The sequence below is a fragment of the Dipodomys merriami genome, unplaced genomic scaffold, assembly GCF_024711535.1.
Source record: "Dipodomys merriami isolate MVZ:Mamm:240054 unplaced genomic scaffold, mDipMer1.0.p SCAF_14, whole genome shotgun sequence".
NCBI classification, from domain to species: domain Eukaryota; kingdom Metazoa; phylum Chordata; class Mammalia; order Rodentia; family Heteromyidae; genus Dipodomys; species Dipodomys merriami.
Window position 1 is genome coordinate 2,071,641 of NW_027202715.1, and position 24,327 is coordinate 2,095,967.

A 24,327-nucleotide genomic window follows, 5' to 3' on the forward strand; every position below is an offset into this window, starting at 1 on the left:
CTCCCACACAATACTGACCCCCCGAATTAGGAAATCAGATTCTTTCCACAGGAGTGTTTGGCCCACCACCCCCAAATACCTTTGGTCTCATTCTGGGACGTGGTAGTGCTGTTTTTCAGGGCCTTAGTATTTCTCCTGGGGTTATTGACAATGACTATGAGGGAGAGATTAAGTTACTGGCTACTGCTTCTCAGGGGCCAGTCACAGTTTTTCCTGGACAAAGAATTGCTCAATTAATATTGCTTCCTCTTGATAAGACAAACCCTAGCATTACACCAAAAAAAGGATCCAGAGGCTTTGGGTCTTCAGACCCTTACTGGGTCCAGATTACTCAGGACCGGCCTCTCCTCAAGCTAAAATTGGATGGAAAATTATTTGAAGGCCTTATGGATATGGGTGCTGATGCTACAATTATTTCTAAAAATGACTGGCCCCTGTCCTGGCCCCTTACCCCTTCCATGACTCACCTTAAAGGCATTGGACAAACCTCTAACCCATTACAGAGCTCCAAAATTTTAACCTGGGAAGATGAAGAAAAAAATAAGGGCACCGTTCAGCCTTATGTGATTGAGACCCTCCCAGTTAACTTGTGCGGATGTGATATTTTATCCCAAATGAAGCTTATAATGTGTAGTCCAAATGAATTGGTTACTCAACAGATGCTTAACCAGGGCTTTTGCCCTGGACAAGGCCTAGTAAAACGTTCTCAAGGCCTAAAAAACCCATTTAGGTGGAGGTAAAAAACCAATTGTTTTGGTGTGGGCTATAAAAATTTATCCTAGGGGCCGTTGACATGCCTGTACTCCATGCAGACAAAATATCCTGGAAAAGGACTGAGCCTGTATGGGTTGATCAATGGCCCTTGTCCTCTGAAAAACTGGCTGCGGCTACTAAGTTGGTATAGGAACAGCTTGCCGCAGGCCACACTGAACCCACCACCTCTCCGTGGAACACTCCCATTTTTGTAATTAAAAAGAAATCAGGAAAATGGAGATTACTTCAGGATTTTAGAGAAGTAAATAAGGCCATGGTGCCCATGGGAGCCCTTCAACCCGGCCTTCCCACACCCGTGGCCATTCCCACAGGGTACCATAAGATTGTTATTGATTTAAAGGATTGCTTTTTTGCTGTTCCTTTACAACCGGAGCACCGTGAACATTTTGTATTTAGTTTACCGGTAACTAATTTTAAAGGCCCTATGCCAAGATTTCAGTGGAAGGTTTTATCCCAGGGCATGGCAAATAGTCCCACATTGTGCCAAAAGTTTGTAGCCCAGGTGGTGGATCCATTTAGGCAACAATGGCCCACCATATATTTAATTCACTATATGGATAATTTACTTTTAGCGGGCCCTGACCCTGATCAGCTTCTCTACTGCTCCCAAAGACTTTCTAAAGCCCTTACTGATGCTGGCCTTCAATTGAGCCAGATAAGATCCAGCTGGCTCCATATACGTTTCTGGGCTTTGAGCTTTTTTATAAAAGGATTTTTTCACAAAAAATTCAACTTAGAACAGCCCATTTACAAACCTTAGATGATTTTCAGAGGCTTCTTGGAGACATTAACTGGCTCCGGCCATACCTTAAACTAAGCACTGGCGAACTTAAACCTTTATTTGATATCCTTAAAGGGGACCCAAATCCAACCTCCAGCCGATCATTAACCCCCTCCCCCCCAGGCCCAAGAAGCGTTGAGATTGGTAAAAACTGCCATTACAAATCAACAAATTACTTTTATTTCCTATAATAAACCCCTTCAGTACATTATATGTGCCACCAGCTTTACACCCACTGGAGTTTTTTGGCAAGAGGGACCTTTGTTTTGGGTACATTTGCCCGCCTCTCCTCCTAAGGTCCTTACACCATACACCTTTTGAGTAACAGAATTAATCAAAATGGGAAGAGAACATAGTAAAAAAATGTTTGGCAAAGATCCTGATAAAATAATACTGCACTACTCTCCCACTCAAGTGGTTAATACAAAATGATGATGATTGGGCTGTGTCTTGCATTTCCTTTCAAGGAACCTTTGACAATCATTACCCTGCTAATAGACTTCTCCAGTTTTTAAGATATCAGTCCTTTGTTTTCCCTATACAAACTTCCCCTCAACCCTTATCCCATGCTTCCCTGGCTTTTACAGATGGTTCCTCCAATGGGATAGCAGCTTTTACCATTGATTCTCAGACTGTTTCCCTTCAATCCCCTTACCTTTCCGCACAATTGGTTGAGCTTTTTGCAGTTTTACAAGTGTTTATTAAACTATCTACTGTTCCTTTTAACCTGTATACTGATAGTTTTTATATTACTCATTCCATCCCCTTACTTGAAACCGTTCCTTATATTAAACCAACCACTGTTTTCTTTGATTCAGTAGTATATTTTAGCCATTGCCCCTTTTTTATTGGACACATTCGTGCTCATTCAGGCCTCCCTGGACCTTTAACAAAAGGCAATAATGTAACGGACCAAGCAACTCAGCTTGCTTTTCTGGTGGAACACGATCCTGTATCTCAGGCAAAAGAGGCCCACTCTTTACACCACCTTAATGCTCAAACCCTGTGCCTTCTTTATAATATTACCAGAGAACAGGCGAGGCAAATTGTAAAACAATGTCATAATTGTGTCACCTTTTTGCCCATTCCCCATTTAGGTGTTAACCCTAGGGGTTTGGTGCCCAACGAAATTTGGCAAATGGATGTTACCCACGTTCCATCATTTGGCAGTCTTAAATATCTTCATGTTACCATTGACACCGTTAGTGGCTTTATTTTTGCCAGCCTTCACACCGGGGAAGCCTCTAAAAATGTTATTGCCACGTACTTGCCTGCTTAACTGTTATGGGAAAACCCAAAGTTATTAAGACCGATAATGGCCCTGGATATACTGGAAATAACTTTCAACAATTTTGCCACCAGTTACAAATTAAACATATTACTGGGATCCCTTATAACCCTCAAGGTCAGGGCATTGTTGAACGGGCTCACCAAACTTTAAAAAATACACTTCAGGGGCCGGGAAGGTGGCTCAGTGGTAGAGCACTTGCCTTGCATGCTCGAGGCCCTGGGTTCGATTCCTCAGCACCACATAAGCAAAAAAGAAAAAAGCCGGAAGTGTCACTGTGGCTCAAGTGGTAGAGTGCTAGCCTTGAGCTGAAGAGCTGAGGGACAGCGCCCAGGCCCAGAGTTCAGCCCCACGACCGGACCCTCCCCCAAAAAATAAATAAATAAAATAAAAAATACACTTCAAAAATTAAAACGGGGAACCTTTACCCTATAAAAGGAGCTCCAAGAAACATCCTTCATCATGCCTTGTTTTTATTAATTTTCTAACCTTGGACATTAATAGAAAATCTACAGCTGATCAGCTCTGGCATCCATAAACAAGTCAAAATTATGCTACTGTTTTTTGGAAAGATCCCCTAACCCATCAATGGAAAGGTCCTGACCCCATACTAATTTGGGGCCGCGGGTCTACCTGTATATTTGACAACAAAGAGGGCGCAGCTCAATGGCTTCCAGAACACCTTGTTAAACCAATTGATAACAAGACTAACCTTAACCCTCCACCTTCCAGGGAAAGACAGAACCCTGAGAATCCGCCCTTGTTTAAACGTTTCAGATGCTGTTGCCACCTACTGATGCTGGTTCCAGATGCCATTATTGAAGCTGACTCCGGTCAATGAGAATTTCAAGTTTTTTCAATAGGGTTTGACCCCCCCACAACTGTTGAATAAGACCCGCTTTAAAAATAGCCAAGTAGGATTATACTTTGATGCCTGCAAACCCACTGTTCCATATATTTGAGGAACTTGTGGCAGCTGGGAGCAGAGTTACGCCACAAATCATAAAAATATTTGCTGGAAGCATCCGGCCAGTCAAGCCGGCGATTGTGATAATGTTAATGAAGGATATTGCCCCTATTGGTCCTGCCCCCATGAACATTCCGGGTCCCTCAGCTCCAATGAGTTGTTGCATCCTACGGGCAAAAAATGTTTTACAGGTGGCTGTAACCTGGTCAAGTATACAATTACTGACCCATTGGATCCCAAGTGGATGTCAGGACTAACAGCAGGAATACGGGTGGATGGCCGAGGGCGAGACCCTTATGGGTTCGTACAAATTAAAAAGGTTTGGATACCCAAACCTACTGCCTCCCCCCACTGAAATTCTTATTCAACAGGTTGTTAATTCCTCCCAAGTTTTTTCCTCTATTGTTGCCCAATTGGATCCGGTGCCTTCTTGGACCTTCTCCTTAATATTAGAAATCCTTAAGAGGTCCTTTGTGTTGCTTAATACCACCCACCCGGAATTTTCACAAGGCTGCTGGCTGTGTATGTGTCCCTCCTATGAGATACCTTTAGATACGGCTGAGTATTTGGCACCCCCGGCTCCCAATGCTGATTTGTTAGAAGTTATCACCTCTTGCAATGCCTCCCCATATATGTATTCTCCCCAGGTTCTGCTGGAGGTCCTACCAGAAAATTCCACATGCATTAACTATATTACCTTTAATCAAACCAAATATTTTTTAGATTGCCAAAGATTTTTTTAACACTTCTGGCCTACAAAAGGAAGAGACATATTGTCCCCCCACAAATACCTTCTTTTTATGCCAAGATGGCTTATATCCCTTTTTTTTAGAGGAAATAGGACTAAAGCCTGTATAATTGTTTTTTTGTTCCCCCATACTGATATTCTTCCCAGGTCAGAACCGTTTCGCATTTATTTGACTGAGTTTGCATGTGCCAAAAGAATGTCCGCATTTATTCCCTTTATGGTAGGCTTGGGAGTCACCGCTGGCGTGGCTCCAGGTGCTGCTGGCATTGCCACTTCCGTTTCTCTTCATAACTCCTTACAAAACCAATTGGTTAACGACATTCAAGAGGTAACTCGAATTATCTTGACCGTTCAAGAACAGCTAAACTCCCTTGCGCAAGTTGTGCTTCAAAATAGGCGAGCCTCGACCTTCTTATTGCCAGGCAGGGTGGTCTCTGTGTTTTCTTATAGGAAGAATGTTGCTTTTATGCTAACCAGAGTGGCGTGGTTCGGGATCAAATTAGACAACTGCAAGAAAACTTAGAAAAAAGAAGACGGCAAAGTGACTCACCCACTGGATGGTGGGGGGGCCAACAGCATACTCCCCTATGTTCTTCCTCTGCTTGGACCCCTTAGTGCTATCCTGCTAATTGTTATTGTGGGACCATGTATTTTTAACAGGATAATTAGTTTCGTAAGACAGCAAATTGACTCCCTGGCATCCAAACCCCTGCAAATTCATTACCACAGGCTAGATTTGGCTGATCAGGAATGGGGTGACTTTCGTGGAGCCACTGCCTCTTGCTATACAGGCAAGTCAAACCGCAGAGCTTAGGCCTCCTTGGCTGCCGAAACCCGAATAGGCTAGACACACATGCCGTGGGCACCAATGGAAGGGTGGAACCTAGCGGTATCCGTCCACCAGGGCGACCAGACCAAAAACTTGCTGTTCGGGCTCGCAGAAGCAAACCCATCTGCATAGAGGTTGGATCCGTCTGTATTCCTCTCCCCTCAAAAAGGATCATTCTAGGGGGATGGGTCTCTACTTCCTTCCACTAGTTAAGGCCCTTGTACTACCAGGCCTCTACAAGACTCTGGTCAAGACTTTGTCACCCATTCCCTGTAAATAAATTGGCCCCATTTAATAAAATAAAAAGGGAGGAGATGCGGGGAACCAAGTGCTGTTTGCTAAGAAAGTACAGTTACTACTTTCGATAAGAGCCATTAATCCTTGGGGCCTACCGATATCCTGTTTGACAACATTGCTTGGCGCCTTCTGGAGATTCCCCACCTATGACCTTTTGCAAGATATATTTTGCCGTTTTGGTGGCTAGCAACCCTATGGATCTGCTGACGTTAATTACCCTGCTCAGCGTGCTATATATACTGCTATGTAAAAAATAAAGTTTGAGACCTTGATCAGAACTCTGTCTTGGTCTCCTTCCTCGTGTCTGGTTTGTCTCTCATTCAGGTCAGTGCCTCTTAGAGCCCTTGTTGACCAACCCTGAGGGCCAGGGTGTGTGTGTGTGTGTGTGTGTGTGTGTGTGTGTGTGTGTGTGTGTGTGTGTGTGTGTGTGTGTGTGTGTGTGTGTGTGTGTGTGTGTGTGTACATGCACACTGGTACTTGATCTTGAACTCAGGATCTGGGCATTATCTGAGCTTTTTTGCTCAAGGCTAGAGCTCTATGTCTTGAACCATAACTCTATTTCCAGCTTTTTGATGTTTAATGGACTTTTCTGCCAGGGCTGGTTTCAAACCCCAATCCTCAGATCTCAGTCTCTTAACTAGCTAGGATTACAGACATGAGCCACCAGTGGCCCAGAATACTTTTTTTTTGGTGGTGGTGGTGGTGGTGGTACTAGAATTTGAACTCAGGACCTTGCACCACTTGCTAAAGTAGGCGCTGCCACTTGAGCCACTCTGCCTTTTTTTTTTTTTTTTTAAAGAAGAAAACTACTCAGTCTCCAACTGGTTCAGGGCAGCAGGAAAACTCACCCTCATAGACCTCTTTTTTCTTTCCACCCATTAGGATGATTCCAAGAGGATGTCATCTGCTTCAGCCTCCAAGCACATCATCCGACTGTCTCAATATTTGGTGTCTTTGAAGCTCCCAGCAAGTGGCAGAAGTTAGGGGAGGGAAGAGAAGGCCAGACTCAGACCTTGAAAGCCACAGCCTCCAACAGGCTATTCAATTCAGCGCAGCTATCCTTAAAATGTCCCCTAATCTGAGTCCCCTGGGGTGTTGGTTGTTTGTTGATCATAAATGTGTTCCCATAAATGGTTCTCCCAACCTGTAAGATAAGAGTAGAAGGCAAAGGTTGAGTGTTGCTTTGCCTGGATGGTCTGTGAGTTGAGCTTTCTATTAAAAAATAATAACTGGAATGTATATGTTGGGATGAGGGAGGAAGTTTAAGAGGAGATGGCAGTGGCCTGACTTCTCTGGCAACTGTCATGTATCACCGCACATTGAGGCTCACCAGTCTGATCTGGTTTGACTCCCGGGTCAGTGTCTGATGTAAGTTTGATTCCCTCTTCCATCAGGGTCCGTGCGTCCCACGTAGATAAACCCTTTAAGGTGGAGTCCGTGCGAAGCTCCAGACAAGCACTATCAGCCCCGGAGCATCGCTGCCAGGCTTGGGTTTCCTGGGGCCCCGCCTGTATGATGAAACCCGGGATAGCCATTGCACGCACGGGCTTTTCTGGAGACCTAGGTCCTAGGTTAGCACGAACTCTGGGTCCTTCTTTCTCTTTCTCTTGTTTTTTTCTCTTTCTTTTACATAAAGCACAGCGTAGGGACTCTAGGACCCGGAGGGAGCCCCGGCCTCACAGACCGACGCGGGCTGGGGGGCTGGGCCTGGCTGCGGTCTGTCCCCGGTCAGCGTGTCGGTCTGCTGGGTCCTGGTTCTCACGGGCCTGTGAGCACGGCTCTGACCCCCTACCCAAATCCTCCCCTTTTAAGGGACAGCTGGAGACTGAGAGAGGGAGGGGGGTTCCCCATGAGACCCCCCCCCCGTGTAGACGGACTGGCAGGTGGGACCATGGGGCTCGGGGGCCTCGGAGCCTGCGGTTGCCCAGTCTTTGGACCCCACCCCCATATCCCCAGGCAGGCCGGGAGAGCGTGGGGTTCGTGCACGAGGGCCGGCCAGGTTAACGTCCGCCTCCCGTGCCGCGGCCCCACAGGCGTCCGACTCGATCGCCCACTTGTGCCCCGGGCACCCAGGCGCTGGGGGTCCCTGTTTTCCCAGCCTGCCACCCCTCAAGTTCCCTCAGTATCTTCTCTGGGCTCAAGTCACGGGCGGTATCCTCACCCCCACCCTACCCCAGCAACGCGACCCTATAATAAACAAGTCTTTCCTTGATCCTCCCCTGCCGCGAGAGCCCTCAGGGACCTTGGCAGCTGCAGCCGCCGCGGATCCCTTCCAGAGAGGGGGCGTGGCCGTGGCTCGGGGTTCGGCCGGGAGCGTTCCAGGGCTCAGTGGGGGTGGGGCCAGTCTGCTGTCACCGGGCAGGAGAGAACGCTGCGAACGTGCGCCGAAAGCTCATTGGCCGCGGTGGGCCACACTCCCGTGTTTAGATTGGTCTGCTGAGCTGAGAAGGCGTGGCCTCGCCGCGCTCGTCCTTATAGGATGCTGGCCGCTGCTGCTAGGGATCGCAGCAGCGCTTGGGGGAGGTGCGGCCTGGTAGGAGCGACAGGTCCGGGCAGCGCTCGGTGGTTGGCACCGGTTCGCGCACCCATTCGAGCAGCAGGACGCACTTGTCCCAGCAGTTCTCTCTGACCGAGCTGTAGCTGGTGAGTGTCCATTTCTGTGTGTGTGTGCTCATCTCAGCCTGGGCTGAACGGGGTCCTAGCGCTCGCAGTCCTGTCTCAACACCCTCCTCCCTCGACTGACGCTTAAGTCGGTGTCTCTCGTCGTGTCTTTCAGCGGCCTCTGCGCTCCCTCATCCTTGAGCTCATCAGCCAACGTCCTGGCGTCCGACCTCGCCATGCCTAGCCTTTGGGACCGCTTCTCTTCGTCATCCTCCTCTTCTTCAGTCTCGTCCCGAACTCCCACCCCAAATCGGCAGCCGCGCTCGCCCTGGGGGTCGACGGCCCGAGGTGAGGGGCTTGACCGGTGCGCGAGCCTGGAGAGCTCGGACTGCGAGTCTCTGGACAGTAGTAACAGTGGCTTCGGGCTGGAGGAAGGTAAGCAGTGGGCGGGTACCCGACCCGATTCGGAGGGCTTCGAGCTGGCGGGGGGCTGGGGGACGCTGACAACACGGTGAAAGGGGTCAAAGCCGTCGCCTTGGCTTCTGAAGCTCAGCCAGACCCAAATTGCCTGGGGCTTGGGGAGCGGGGGAGGAGGGGTCGGAGAGGGGGGAGGGTACGAGTGTGAGGTGAAAACTGAGGCACGGAGTGGGTGGGGAAGGAGCGCTGCTTCCTTATTAAAACAGCTCCTCCCCCGCCTTGCACGGGTTCGGTGGTGGCTGTTGTAATAACTCTGCTGTGTGCTCTGCCTTCCAGACTCCGTATACCTAGACGGGGTGTCGCTGCCCGACTTCGAGCTGCTCAGCGACCCCGAGGATGAACACCTGTGCGCCAGCCTGATGCAGCTGCTTCAGGAGAGCCTGTCCCAGGCACGCCTGGGCTCTCGGCGCCCCGCGCGCCTGCTGATGCCCAGTCAGCTGGTGAGCCAGGTGGGCAAGGAACTCCTGCGCCTGGCGTACAGCGAGCCGTGCGGCCTGCGGGGGGCGCTGCTGGACGTCTGCGTGGAGCAGGGCAAGAGCTGCCACAATGTGGGCCAACTGGCCCTCGACCCTAGCCTGGTGCCCACCTTCCAGCTGACCCTCGTGCTGCGCCTGGACTCTCGCCTCTGGCCCAAGATCCAGGGGCTGTTCTCTGCCAATTCTCCCTTCGTCCCCGGTTTCAGCCAGTCCCTGACGCTGAGCACCGGCTTCCGAGTCATCAAGAAGAAGCTGTACAGCTCCGAGCAGCTACTCATTGAAGAGTGTTGAACTTCCGCCTGAGGGGGCCGCACTCGTCCCCATGGCATAGAGAAGGGAACTTTTGGGGGGGATGGAGACCAGCAGTCCAGGACTGAGGGACTGATGCCTGTGTTAGCAAACTGACAACAGCCGCCTGAGGGGCCGAGGTTGAGATAGGGAACAGTGTTTGTGAAGAAGCTGGCGCTGAGTTGGGTCGCAGGTGGCTCCCTATTTGGGGCACATGCCCTTAGTACTGTAGCATGAAACAAAGGCTTTGGAGCCCCCCGGGCTTCTGGCTGGATGTGTATGTAGCATGTACCTTATTATTTTTGTTATTACTGATAGTTAACAGCAGTGGTTAGAGCGGGGAGGCAGCTGGGCTGCACTGGCCTCTGCAAGGGGTGTGTGCCCCTGGTAGCCACCAGGAGGCGGGGAGGGTTGCGGAGGTGGCTTGTATATCTCGTGGTCTGAAGGGACCAAGTGTGTTTGTTGGTTGTTTTGTATCTTTTGTTTGGGGGACGGGAGCTTCACTACTGACCTGTTGTAGGCAGCGATCTTACAGACGCATGAATGTAAGAGTTAGGAAGGGGTGGGTGTTGGGATCACTTCAGATCTTTGACACTTGAAGAAAATAAACATAACACCTAGGAGCTGCGTCCAACCCATCCTCCCCTGCCATGGAGTGGGAGAGGAGCTGTGAGGGGATGGGGCTGCGTGGGGCTGGGGGGCTGGAACCCCTTCCCCACAGGAGTGCCACCTGGGTCTTCCATCTAGAACTGTTTACATGAAAATATTCACTGTTCATGAATACACTTGATGTTCAAGTATTAAGTCCTATGCAATATTTTTTACTTTTCTAATAAACATGTTTGTTAAAATGGTTGGGTCTCATCTATGCCGTGAGGTGAAAAGGAGGAGCAGGGTGAGTGCTGGTAGAGAAGGTAGGGTTTTCACCAGGCTCTGAGGTCCCACCTGTGTGTGTTCCTTAGACCTTTCCAGGACTGCCTGCCAGCCTAGTAACAGGTAGACTGTGCCATCTGTGCCAGTTACTCTGGCTCCCTTGCCTCCCTTGGAGCTACCAGGGGAATGTGCTGGAAAGCACCCCAAGGTGAGCAATGAGTCAGACCTCCCTCAGAGCCAGAGTCTCAGTAGGCCTAGATTAGAAGGCACAAGTTCCTGAACCTAGGAACTAGGCCTTTCTGGATTAGAAGAGCCTTTTTTTGGTACTGATACTAGGGCTTCGAACTCAGGGCACTGTCCCTTGGCTTTTTCACTCAAGGTTAACTTTCTACCACTAAAGCTGTTTGCTGGTCCATTGGAGATGAGAATCTGCCTGGGCTGGCTTTGAACAGTGATCCTCAGATCTCAGTCTCCTGAGTAGCTAGGATTAGAGGCCTGAGCTACCAGCACCTGGCTGAGACTCTTGCTGTGAAAAAAAATCTGCAGTCTGGTCTATGTCACGGGACTCATAATTTCAAGCTGTGACATAAACAAGCTGAGAGGAAGAGTTTGAAAAAGGTTCGGCTCAACCATCTCACCAGACCCACTTAAGCACAGAGGGGCAAGACATGGCCTCCAAGCTGAGGTGTGGCCCAGACAAGAGGAGAAACCCCAACACAGGAGGGCTATCCGAGGTGACCCTGACTCCCCAAGACTTCCTTATCACAAAAGTTAGGGTTGGAGAAGCTAGGTTTCCTTATCAAAAAAAAAAAAGCTGGAGTTGGGCCAGAAGACTGGGATTGGCTCAGAAGGCCAAGGTCCTTCCCACTTCCCACTCTCCACTTCTCCCTCCACTCCTGGCATCTAGAGAATTGTTACTTCTTTTGTTTCCCTCCCTGATTCCAAACAGACACTTTGTCCAAGACTGTAAAACAGTAGTTTTTCCATTTTGATTATATAGACAGATTACTTGGGGCCCTGGTTAAAACAGTTCTCGGGGCACTGGTAGCTCACACCAGTAATCCTAGCCACTCAAGGGGCTAAAAAGCCAGATGTGTGAGTGGGAACAAGTGGGAAAAGATGATTGAGAGCACAAAGCCCTGAGTTCAAATCCTTGTATGGGGGCAGGGGAGCCCAAAACAAAACAAAACAAAAAAAACCCCACCACAACAACAAAAGAGATTTTTCTGATAAGTGGAGAGCAATGTCTTAGAAATCTGCATCTCCATCCCAGATTTCATGCATGGCCCTGAGATGGGAGATGGCTTAGAAGACCCACATCTCTACTCAGGAGGCTGACAATTAAGGATTAAGGTTTGAAGCCAGCCTGGGGAGAAAAGTCTATGAGACTCTTATCTCCAATCAAAAATGTAAAAATCCAATAGGGGAGTTGAACTCAAGTGGTAGATCACCCAGCCTTAAGCAGTAAAATATAAGGGACAGTACCTAGGTTGAATTTAAGTCCCAGTGTACCACACAAGTGTGTGTATGCACACGCATGCACACACACTCACACACACACACACACACACATCTTTGGTAGAATTGTATAGCTATCCCCCAAAATAAATCAACTGGGGTTGGGTTTAGAAGTAGATTTGCAAAGGAGTAGTGCTGACAGAAGGTGCTCAGAGTGTAGTTTCTAGAAAGCTCTTGCACCTGTCTTTTAGCACATTCTCCTAAGGGCCACCTTGAGAGTAGATGGGGAAGGAGTTTGCAGGCTCTGGCCCTTGAATGACATCTTCTTGACCTTGTTTGTGCTCAACCCCAAGGGGCTTGGGACTGCAAGAGGCAGTGTCTGGGGCTGCTTTCTCAGGGGCTGAGGCCTGTGCCAGTGCTTGTGACTCTGTGTTTCTGGTCCCAAAACAGGCTCAAAGAAAACAATGGTCTATCTCCAGAGAGACAGAGTTTGGAGGCCTGAGCTTGGTGGCTCTGTGGCCTCTTTCCAAGCCCTGGGGATCTGAGTGCATGTCATACCTTTTGGAGTGAGGGAGACTGAGGCCTGAGTGAGGCTTGGGTCCCCAGAAGGCTCAGCTGAGAATGATTCCCCTCTTTTGAAACCACACTGGCTTTTCTCTTCCTCACCAGGCCCAAACATCTCCCCAAATAGGACAAAAGGAGGTCCAAGCGGGAGCCCTTATAATAAAGGGATAGACTCCTGCTGAGGTTTAAGCCAGTTAGGCCTTACATCTCATTGGATGTGGCAGAGAGCTTTGCCCTGATTATTGGGCTCCTAAGGAAAGATAGAGCAAGTTCTTTTGTTGCTATGCCTGAAAGCTAATAAAGCTTATATATACACACAAAATCCAACTTAGGAAAATGTTTTTGGTAATTATTGCATTTAGCCTGCAAAATTAGTGTTGGATTTCCTTTCATTGTATAGTATTCCCTCATTTTCATTCCTATTTCCTACCTCATCAGGTCACTGCTCTAGAACTTGTAATTGTTCCCTATTTCTAGATTTCTTTGTCTGCCTTTCAAAATCCTTGGTATTGGCTCCTACCCTCCCTACACCATTTGCTTTATTTTGGAACAAGGCACTATTTGTAGCCTCAGGCTCTGCACTTAGTGCCCTCCACCAGGGATGTGGTTGCTATTTTGCTTGCAAACCCTGACCTTCCTTTAAGGCCAAAGTAAATTGTAGCCCTCTTTCATGGTTCTCCTCTGCCTCTCCCCAGCCCCAATCTTTCACAATGATAGTGTTGGTCTCTGACTTCTCTGAAGGGTACCCTTCAGTTCCCTTCAGGCCTGACATAGAGTGGTTAACTAAAGTACTGACTGGCTGAGCCTTCAAGCATCCTCTCAGCCTAGGCTCTGAGAACACAAGCTGGACACTGGTGGCTCATGCCTGTAATCCTAGCTGAGATCTGAGGATCACAGTTCAAAACCAAACTGGGCAGAAAAAAAATGTCATACTTTTAGCTCCAATTAATCACTAAAAAGCTAAATGTGAAGCTATGTCTCAAGTGGTATAGTGCCAGGTCTGAGCAAAAAAGCGAAGGGACAGTGTCCAGGCCTTGAGTTAATGCCCTAGGACTGAGCACATGCATGCGCATGTGTATGTGTTCGTGCGCACGCGCGCGCGCACGCACACACACACACACCTGCCAGCTGTATCATCCCAGGCTAAAGAGAGAAGAAAGGATAGAAACACTTAATTGTTTGCCATTATGTCTAATTTAGGGGACTACTCAAGAGGTCTGGGTATGGAGGTAGTAGTCTCAATGGCTTAAGGCCACATGCATTAGAATTGGTGAAACCAGAGTTTAAATCCTAGTTCAGACATCTCTCAGCAGATGACCTGGAGCAATTCACTTTACCTCTGGAGACTTCTGTTTCCTCTGTGACATGACATGATATGACAATCATAGTGGGAAGTGATAAGAAAATCTAACTGGGGTCCACCCTGGGTAGCAATTGCCAGGGGCTGGTAGGGCCTGGGCTGTGATGGAGCTGGTGCTGACAAGTGCCCTGTAATTGGGACTCCTTGGAGTGCCCTTTCCTCTAGTCTTCTTTTTTTCCTCTGATATGTTTTCAAAAGTCATTATCTTACCAGACACTGGTGGCTCATTCCTGTAATCCTAACTACTCAGGAGGCTGAGATCTTAGGATTGAGGTTCAAAACTAGTCCAACCAGAAAAATCTGTAAGACTCCTATCTCCATTTAACCAGCAAAAAGCTAGAAGTGGAGGTATGGTTCAATGATAGAGCTCCAGCCTTGACTTAAGGGGTAAATCTAGGCCCTGAATTCAATCAAGCCCAAGGACTGGTGTGTGTGTGTGTGTGCGCGCGCGCATGCGTGCGCGCGCATGCACAAGCATACGCCCCCCCCCCAAGTTCTGGGGTTGTAGCTCGGTGGTAGAGTGCTTGTCAACATGTGCAAGGCCCTGGGTTTGATCCCTTGCTGTGGTATGTTGGGGAAGAGAAAAAAAAACAGCTACTCAGGATGCTGAGACAGAAAGACCATTTAAATACCGAAGGCCACCCTGGGCAACACAAGGAGACCTTATTTCAAAACAACCACATGAAGTGTATGCTATGGGCACAATCTAGCATGACTATAAAGTACACATTCAATCCTGGGCAAAAGGCAGTAGGCTTGGAACTATCTTGGGGAAATAATTCATAGTTGTGGAATGCTTAGCTGCTTGGATCTTATCATCCAAATACCTATGAAGTAGGTATTTTATTATATTCTTCCCATTTTACAGATGAGGAACCCGGGAGTGAGAAGACCTGTATGATTTCCCTGCTGCCCTTTCTTTCATTGTCTTTGAGCCTACTGGATGGGCCTGGATGACATCTATGAGAAATTCTTTTGTGTATGTGTGTGTGTGTATTTGTGTGTGTGCACACGTGTATGTGTACGTGTATGTGTAAATATGAGCACCAGTACTGGGACCAGGACTCAGGACCAGTGTACTCTTAGCTTTTCCTGCTCAAGGCTGTTGCTTTTACTACTCCAGCCACACATCTACTCCACCTTTTTTTTTTTTTTTTTTGGTATTGGGGTTGAACTCTGGGCCTGGGTGCTGTCCCTCAGCTCTTCAGCTCAAGGCTAGTGCTCTACCACTTGAGCCACAACTCCACTTCTGGTTTTCTGGTAGTTTATTGGAGATGAGTCTCATGGACTTTCCTGCCCAGGCTGGCTTTGACCCATGATCCTAGATCTCAGCCTCGGGAGTAGCTAGGATAACAGGCATAGTCCACTGGTGCCCAGGGACATCTATGAAAGAGTCTCTGAGCAAGGCTGTCATGGCAGCTACCAGAGGCTGCTCTTTTTCCTCAGCCCCAGCCCATCCCCCTCTCTGGGTACAAGGCTGGGAGGTTGGGGGTGAGGAAGAATAGAGCCACCTTGCAGGTCACTGGGCAAATAAATGCTTGGCTGCTTTCTGGGGCCAGTCCAAGTCTGGAGGAAAAACATTAAGGAGAAATTTCCATGGCCCTTCCCCCAGCAAGGGATTTTCCACTCTGCCGGGGCAGACACGCCTCTGTGTCCCCAGAGTGGGACTTTGGCAAGCCAGAGGTCTTGTTGAATGGCTCAGCTAAGAGCTGGGAGGAGTGGGAGACCTAGTTTAGGCCCTGCCCCCCAAAAAGGGTAAGTTTGTAGAGCAAGGCATGACTGACCTACAAAGACCAAGGGAGAGCAGCGAAGGCTGGGTTCCAGGATGATGTAGAAGGAGCTATTCAGTCTCGAAGAATCCCTCTCACAGGGACACTTCCTAGAATAGAGCTGCAGAAGCTAGGGCGAAGTGTGCAGGAGTGCCGCGTGGGCAGATACCAGTGTAGCTGGGTGGGAGGGGATCATGAGGACGAGCTTCACAAAGGTTGCCATGAACACTAGGGCATAGTGGTGGCCAGGACAGAGTTGCATGCAAGAAACAGAAAAGATGGTGAAGTGGACTGTGGACTACAGAGGACAGTCTCCCCCCCCCCCATTCCAGGGACTCCCCAGGAGCCCTGCAAAAGCAGCCACCCTCCAAGCATCTCCAGCCTTCCACCTGACTTAGCCTTTGTCTCTGCTCAATGGCAGTCTCCCTCCTCGGGGGTGGGAATGAGCGAGACTCTCCCCCATGAGTCTCCTCCACTAAATGCCCAGGGTCCCACTCGAATCAGGCTTGGTAAATAGTGTGGACATTCGCTGAATTGCACTTTGGAGTAACGCGGTAAAAGGAAGCCTATAATATGTCTTTTTCTGAGCACTTCTTACATGCTAGACAGTAGGCCAAGCGTTTTTCAAGCATTACTTAATTTCTTCCTCTAAACGATTAGCACCACATAATGATTAGGGGAGGAGCTACCTATTATACAGGTGAGGAAAGAAATCCAGAGAGGCAGATTAGGTTGCTCATAGACACACAGAGACAGGAATTCCATTTTTGTTGTTGTTGTATACTGGGGCTTGAACTCAGGACCGAAGGGCTCTCCCTTAGTGTTTTCACTCATGGTTAGTGCTCTATCATGTGAGCTTTACCTCCATTTCTGATATTTGGATGGTTAATAGCTAGCTTTGAAACATGACCCTCAGTTTTCAGCCTCCTGAGTACCTAGGATTATAGGTGTAAGCCATCAGTGCAGAGCAGAATTCAAATCTGTATGTTTAACCTTTGTCCAGTACTGTCCAATAAAAATATGTGAGTCATGTAAGCAATATTAAAACGACATTAAAATATAGTCCGGTAAATGTAATTTTCAGAATATATTTTTCCAGGCCAGGCACTGGTGGCTCAGACCCGTAATTTTAGCAACTCAGGAGGCTGGTATCTGAGGATTGAGGTTCAAACCCAGGCTGGGAAGGAAAGTCCTTGAGACTCTTACCTCCAACTAACCACCAAAAACCTGGAAATGGAGCTGTGACTCAAGTTTTGACTGAAAAAGCTATGGGAAAGTGCCTCAGTCCCTGAGTTCAAGCTCCAGAACTGAACAACAAACCAACAAACAAATAAGAGAGTAGAGCAGGGAGTACTGAGGCCTTTGGAACAGATGTGTCAAAGCTGTTAATCAGAGTGGTTGGGGTGGGGAGTGGGGGCTGGGAAGGTGGCTCAGTGGTAGAGTGCTTGCCTTGCATGCATGAGGCCCTGGATGCGATTCCTCAGCACCACATAAGCAGAAAAAGCTGGAAGTGGTGCTGTGGCTCAAGTAGTAGACCACTAGCCTCGAGCTGAAGAGCTGAGGGACAGTGCCTAGGCCCAGAGTTCAGGCCCCCTCGACTGGCAAAAAAAAAGCAAAAAGAAAGAAAAAGAAAAAAAAAAGAAAAAACAAGAAAAAGAAAAGAAAAAAAAGAATGATCTGGGGTTCCCTCAAGGCTCTCCATGTTCTCTGTATAATGTGGAGCTGATCAATCAGGGGAGTTAGCATGACAAGGTGACAACAAATCGGATGACAACCTGCTCACATAGGCCCAGGTGCCTTGGCATGAGATCAGAATGGCCAAGAGCCACCTTCCAGAAATAGGGAAGGTGATTCAAACTGAATGAAGAGCAGGTGAGGTCATCCTGTCCCTGGAGTTACTCATAGTGACACTGGCATACACCTGGCAAGAGTGATGGCTAAGCTGGGCTCCAGGAAAGTAGGTGGGGCTGGAAACCTCTCAATACAAGGAAACTGTTGGGGCTGAAACTCCAGGCAGGCAGGCAGAGCATGGCCCAAGAGCGGTGGGGGCTGAAAGCCTACTTAGTCTGGGTGCATTTGAGGGGGTGCCTTGTGGAGTCAGCATCCCACTGGAGGCAGGAGAGCTAAGATCAATGACCCTAGCCTTCCCCACAGAAGCTCCTCCACCTCCAGCCACGTGCAGTGTTGCCAAGGCCATCCTGATAACCCATCCTGTCCTCTACCTATCCTCTACCTCCCCAAGTGTGGATCCTGTTACTTTGTCCTGCCAGCCTCTCCTCCCTGTCTGTCACTCCCTGCTGGACTTAGTGCTCCTAAGTGCCCGTTGATTGTTGTGTCTTCCAGAGCAGCTCAACTTTGAAGACACAGTGAATGCTTACTGGGTAATTTGCAGGTGAGTCCCAGCTGCTCAGGAGGCTGAGGTAGGAGGATCACTTGAGTCTAGGAGTTTGAGGCCAGTCTGGGCAACATAGCAAGACCCCCATCTCTAGATAATAGTAATAATTGTTTATTTTTGTTTTATTTTGTCAGTTGTGGGGTTTGAACTCTGGGCCTGGGCACTGTCCCTCAGCTCTTCAGTTCAAGGCTAACACTCTATCATTTGAGCCACAGCGCCACTTCTGGCTTTTTCTGTTTATATGGTGCTGAGGAATCAAACCCAGGGCCTCATGCATGAGAGTCACTGAGCCACCTTATAATAATAATAATAATAATAATAAAGATAATAATAGGTGTATTCCCATTGTATTTGTGTGTGTGTGTGTGTGTGAGAGAGAGAGAGAGAGAGAGAGAGAGAGAGAGAGAGAGAGAGAGAGAGAGAGAGAGAGAGAGAGAGAGAGAGAGAGAGAGAGGGTGAGCCCCCTGGGAGGGACACTGGTTCTGATCATTAAGTACTACCCACTAAGTACTACCAGATCATTAAGTACTACCCACTAAGTACTACCAGTAAGTGCTCAGGTGGATGAGTGAATGGAGGGGAAAAAGAAGAAGGTAGGAGCAGGGAACAAAGGACGAGAAAAGAAGGGACAGGCTTGTAATAGAAGCTCTCAGCTTCCAACCTTACCAGTTTTCCCCTCTGTCCTCAGGATCCTCTCACTGAACAGCCAGACAGAATAATTCATTTGAGATGGGAGACCTGGGGCTCAGCTCCCCACTAAGCTGAGCCCCTTCAACCTTCTCCTCTATAACATGAGTATGGTCATACTTGGCTGAATTGTAGGGAGTTTAAAAATGACTAGGACAGCTGGGAGCTCGTACCTGTAATCCTAGATACTCAAAAGGCTGAGATCTAAGGATCATGATTTGAAGCCAGCCCAAGCAGGAAAGCCAGTGAGACTTTTATCTCCCAATTAATTAGCAAAAAGCTAGGCAAGAGCCACCAGCACCCAGCTTGCTTTTTTTTTAGTTTTTGTTTTTGTATGTTTATACTAGGGTTGAACCATGGGCTTTGGGCTTTCTAGACAAGGACATTGTCACTTGATCCACAACCTCAGCTCTCTCAACAGTTGTAAGAATTAAATGAAATAATACACACATGATTGTATGTGCATTTTTCTGGACATTTCTTTCAGCACTATGGAGGGGAAAAAAAAATTAATGAGTACAGAAGACCCAGTAGGCACTCAGTAAATGGTGTTCCTGATAACAAAGCTTGGCCTCAAGGGGGATTCTGTAATCTATTTCACACTGAAGTGTGACTAATGATAAAAATCTACTATGCTAGCTGGACTTGGTGGCTGGTTTGTAATCTCAGTGTCTCAGTACCGAACAAGGCTGAGACAGGCGGATGGTGAGTTTCAAGCCAGCCTGGGCTACATAGGAAGACCTAAGAAAATCAATTTTAATCCCATGTAATGATGGATTTTTTATTTATTTTTTAAATAAAGAAAGGTCTTTCCTATGGCCCTTCAAAAAGTACACTCAAAAGGCCAGGCTTGGTGGTACATGCCTGTAATTCCAGCTATCCAGAAGATATAGTAGGAAGATGTAAGTCTGAAGTTAGCCCTAAGCATAAGCATGAGACCCTATCTGAAAAGTAACTAAAGCAAAAAGACTGGAGGTGTGGGTAAATGGTAGAATCAAGTATGAGGCTCTAAGTTCAAACCTCAGTCACACACACACACAGAGTTGCTGTTTACTGCACAAATACTTCTGGTCCCAGAGAGAGGGACCACACACTGGGAAAAGGAGAACAGAATCACAGTCCCCAAGGACACTCCCCTCTGCTTAGAGAAACAGGAAGTAACTGGCCCCCAGGATTGTGCAGAGCTAGCCAAAGTTCAGTCTTCTGTGGCACAGCTGGCAGCCACTAGGCTCAGCTTTCAGCAGGCTTGAAGACCCTCCAGAGAATAGGTGGAGCCAGGCAAGAGGTGGGAGGGCTCCGGATGTGGTGAGGACTGGCAAACTCTCCCAGGGTGTGAGGCTCCTGTCCAAATCTTGGCTTCCCTGCTAGGCGCTTAGCATCAGGCTGGCTCCTATATGAAAAGGGGCAGAAGAATCCAGATGTGGGACTTAGAGTCACACTTCCCAAGCTCTGCCCAGGCTCCACCTTTAGAAATGAGTCTTTCTGACGTAGATCTTGGGTCTCCACAGCAAGCCACCCTTGCGGCTGACCGTTTCCTGAGCCAGTCAGTTCCCTTCTTAGCACAAAGCAGTTTGAGTCATCATGATTTCTGTCATTTGCATCAGACACAGTCTGAAATTCACGTAGCAAACTTTCTTAACCTCTCTGAACTTCACTTTCCTCATCTGCAAAATGGAAGTGATAAAGATGGTATGTTTTTCAAGATCAAGGAAGGGTTGGTTCTTTCAGAAGATTAAGAAGGCTGACCAGGTCTAGCCATTAACATTACAGGTTGATGGAAAGGCTCTGAAGTTACCAGCTCTTCAGTGCTCCATTCCTATTTGCTAATGACTACTGGGCCATCAGGTCTCTAGCCAGAAGTCTCTCCCAGTAGCTTTATGGATTCTCAGAAATTTCTGGAGTGGAGGCATTCCCTACAGGAAACTAGACACTCTAATCCTGGAAGGTGTCATGATTAGTTGTTTTTTGTTTATTTCTGTTTTGCCATCAGGTTCCCAAACAAATGGGGACTAGGCAAATGCTCTACCTTTGAGCTATGTTCCCAGCCTTCAAGACTAGTTTTCAGAATTGTCACAATTTATTTATTTATTTATTTGTTTGTTTGTTTGTTTGTTTATTTTTGGGTCTGGTCGTGGGTCTTGAACTCTGGGCCTGGACACTGTCCTTCAGCTCTTCAGCTCAAGGCTAGCGCTCTACCACTTGAGCCACAGCGCCACTTCCGACTTTTTTCTTTTTGCTTATGTGGTTCTGAGGAATCGAACCCAGGGCCTACAGGCATACAAGGCAAGCACTCTACCACTGAGCCACCTTCCCAGCCCAATTGTCACAATTTAATCAAACCCATTTTATTGTTTAAATGATGATGGTGATGATGTGTCAGTATGGGGGCTTAAACTCAAGGACTGGGTGCTAAAAATAAATAAATAAATAAAAATTAAAAAAAAAGGACTGGGTGCTGTCCCTTGGGTTTTTTTTTTTGTTTGTTTGTTTGTTTTGCTTTTGTTTTGTTGTAGGTTTTTTTCCCCTCAAACCTTATGCTCCACACGAGCTGCAGCTCTACTTCCAGCTTTTTGGTGGTTAATTGGAAGAGTCTCACAGACTTTCCTGCCTAGGCTGGCTTCAAACTGTGATCCTCAGATCTCAGCCTCCTAAATAGCTAGGATTACAGGTGTGAGTCTTTGTTCCCTGCCAAATCCATTTTACAGATGAGGAATGTAAGCCTCAGAGATTAGGTCCAGTCTAATGCCAAGTCCAGAAGCCCATTCTTGTAGCCCCTTTTCAAGGAACATAGTGAGTGCTGTCTTGGGGACTTCCCACCCCCAACAGGAGAGGGGTCAGTTCTTAAATGGGGCCTGAGAACGTGAATGGGAAAGAAGTCTCTTCACCACCTTCCCTTCTCCACCCAGGCAGCTTGCTCGCTCCTTCCTTCCTTCCTTCCTTCCTTCCTTCCTTCCTTCCTTCTTTCCTTCCTTCTTTCCTTGCTTCCTTCCTCTCTTCCTTCCCTCTTTCTTGAACTGACAAAGGGAATTTTGCCCAGAAAGTTCCCTGCCCCGTTCTAATCTCTTGTAGTCAAGGCCCTGTTACCAGTTCCTGGCGGTTAACCCCTCAAGGAGACCCTGACGCAGTTTTGCTAAAGAAAACCGTGCAAGTCCTAGCACTTGGCACAGTCCTGCCTTCCAGACAGGCCAGGAAGCTGGGGGCGGGGCGGGGAAGCACCCACCTACTTCCCCCAGATGGCCACCACCCACCCTTGCCTGTGAGTAGAGCTTTCCTTTGGGCTTTCTCATTTGGCCACCATGGGCCTCATCATCCTCACATCTCTATAATAAACAGGATGGGCATAGCACCCACCTATTCAGGGTGGAGTAGAGAGAATTATAGAGAGCAAATTCCTACTGTGTTAGGCACAGGAGCCTCATAAAGTAACAGGGGTGCAACCCTCCCCTTAAGAGCACAGATAGGGAAAGGCACGGATGCAGAGACCCTGCCCAAAGCCCAGCCTCCTTCCACCTCTTGCAGCTAAGCCATCTCTTGCCCATGGGACTCCCTTCACCCCTTGCTTCTCCCTGTCCCCACTTTCTTCTTTGTCCTCAGAAACTTCCTAGCAAAGGCTTCACTGAACCAGCCAGGAAGACCTTTCTCTTCCTCCTTCATCCACCTTTCCCCTTCTCCCCTCTCCCTTCTCCCTCTTCCTCTTCTTCTTCTTCCTCTTCCTCCCCCTCCCCCCACCTCATCCTCCCAGTCCACTCAAGAAATGTCCCTGAAATGCTGCATCCTTCTGACTGGGACGCAGCTCCATCCCAGCCATCCTGGACATGAGGAGGGCATCCTTGCCTGTGGGCCTTCCTGTCCCACCAAGAGGGGGAAGGTCACCTGCTAATCCTTCAAACTGGATCCCAATCAATTTGTCTTTCCTTTGGTCCCTTCTGATGACAGAAGAAGGATCTCAACTTCAGTGTCCAATGAGGAAGCTGGGGGTGGAGGGGCTGCTGTTGGTTGCCATGGCAACAGAGCTACTGCATCTCCTTTCCCCCTTCCCCATCTCCTTCCCAGGACTGGACACACTGCACACTGTAGTCTCTGTCTCTACCTCAGGATAGGCTGGGAGTCAGAATTCAGGAAACAAGTTAGGACTCAAATCATGACAAAGACCCAAGACTTAGAGAGGGCCTGCCTAGAGAAGGGGGTGTCACTGAGAATGGGGTCTCAGTTTAGGCAATTGAGTGATCCTGTACTGACGTACCCCTCCTTTGCCGCACACTGAGGCTTGAACCCAGGGCCTCCTATTTGGTAGATAAGCATTCTACAACAGCAGAGACCCCTCCCCTCCCTTCCCCCAGATTTTTGTTTTGGAGTAAGAACCTCACTAATTTTTTCTGGGCTGGCCTGAAACTCAAAATCCTCCTGCCACTGCCTCCACAGTAGCTGGTATTACAGGCACATGTCATCAGTGTTAATAACACCTAGCAGGTAGTTGCTTACCAAGCCAAGACCCACTCAGGGCAGGGTGGAGACTAAGATGAACAGCCAAGAGTTTGAATTGTGGGTCTTACACTGTCCTCAGTAGTTCTAGACAGGAAGAATGAACCAGGGGTCACTGAGGCCACTGCCTAAGGGAGCTTCACTTGGTCTTAGGTCACGTCCGGTGTTGTCCAGTTGTTGGGTATTCATTAACCTCGTACTCTTCCCAGGACAGAGGAAGGTAATCAAGTTCATTGTTCAGATGAGGAAACTGATGGCTGTCTGGGGAAATAGCTTGCCTTTGGGCCCTGGGGCCTGGCATGGAGCCCATACAGGCTCTTGGGACCTTTAATTTCATGGCATGGTAGTTTGTCCACAGAAGCCACAATTCTTAAATTTTCCATCCTTACTAGAGGTGCAGGATTACCAAAGCTGCTGAACGCCATGTTTAGTGTGGCAGGACCATGCACCTGACTCTTTCTGGGATCCAAGAATACAGCTTTTTTGTCTTGTTTTGTTTTGTTTGTCAGGCATAGGGCTTGAATTTAGGGCCTAGGTGCTGACCTTGAGCTCTTTCAATCAAGGCTAGTACTCTACCACTTTGAGCCACAGCACCACTTCCTGTTTTCTGATGGTTAATTGGAGATGAGTTTCACGGACTTTCCTGTCTGGGCTGGCTTTGAACTGTGATCCTCAGATCTTAGCTTTCTGAGGACTTTAGCGAGGACTGCAGCTGTGAACCAACAGTGCTTTCTTCTTTTTAGCTAATGGAAGTGCTTGGTTCTGGGATCCTGAGGATGCCCAGGATGAAGTGACTAGTTCCTCCAGCCCCCACTGACTCTAGGGCCTAGCTCTGTCACAGTGGGACTGGTCATGAAAGGCAAGACCAGAGCAGCTGATAGTGGCTCACACCCATAATCCTGTAGGAGACTGAAATCTGAGGATCATGGTTCAAAGTTAATCCAGGCAGGAAGTCCATGAGATTTTTATCTCTAATAGTACCCCCCTCCCCCCGCCCCAAAAAAAGCTGAAAGTGGAGTTGTGACTCACGATACAGTGCTTGCCTTGAGCATAAAAGCTCAGAGAGAGTTCCCAGGACCTGAGTTCAAGCCCCAGGACAAGCCCAGAAACAAACAAAACAAAAACAAATAAGCAAAAAGGGCAGGACTCTGTGCTCCTGGAGGACAGACCCTCCTATACTCACTCTATCTTCCTGTTCCCAGTGAGGGGCCAG

General features: G+C 48.3%; 1 protein-coding gene and 1 long non-coding RNA gene across 2 annotated transcripts; one reads left to right on the plus strand and one right to left on the minus strand.

Annotated features, from left to right (window-relative positions):
• Nucleotides 1-3,112: 3,112 nt before the first annotated feature.
• On the minus strand, nucleotides 3,113-7,627 carry LOC138825884 (uncharacterized). Its single transcript, XR_011371524.1, has 3 exons — nucleotides 7,015-7,627; nucleotides 6,533-6,828; nucleotides 3,113-5,076 (listed from the first exon to the last, which is right to left on the minus strand). It is a non-coding gene; the product is annotated as an uncharacterized lncRNA (long non-coding RNA).
• Nucleotides 7,628-8,183: 556 nt separating this feature from the next.
• Ddit4 (DNA damage inducible transcript 4) lies at nucleotides 8,184-10,377 on the plus strand. The gene is made up of 3 exons (XM_070020525.1): nucleotides 8,184-8,327; nucleotides 8,461-8,720; nucleotides 9,039-10,377. Exons 2-3 carry the CDS (start codon nucleotides 8,522-8,524, stop codon nucleotides 9,527-9,529), a joined length of 690 nt encoding a protein of 229 aa, XP_069876626.1. The 5' UTR covers nucleotides 8,184-8,327; nucleotides 8,461-8,521; the 3' UTR covers nucleotides 9,530-10,377.
• Nucleotides 10,378-24,327: the final 13,950 nt, after the last annotated feature.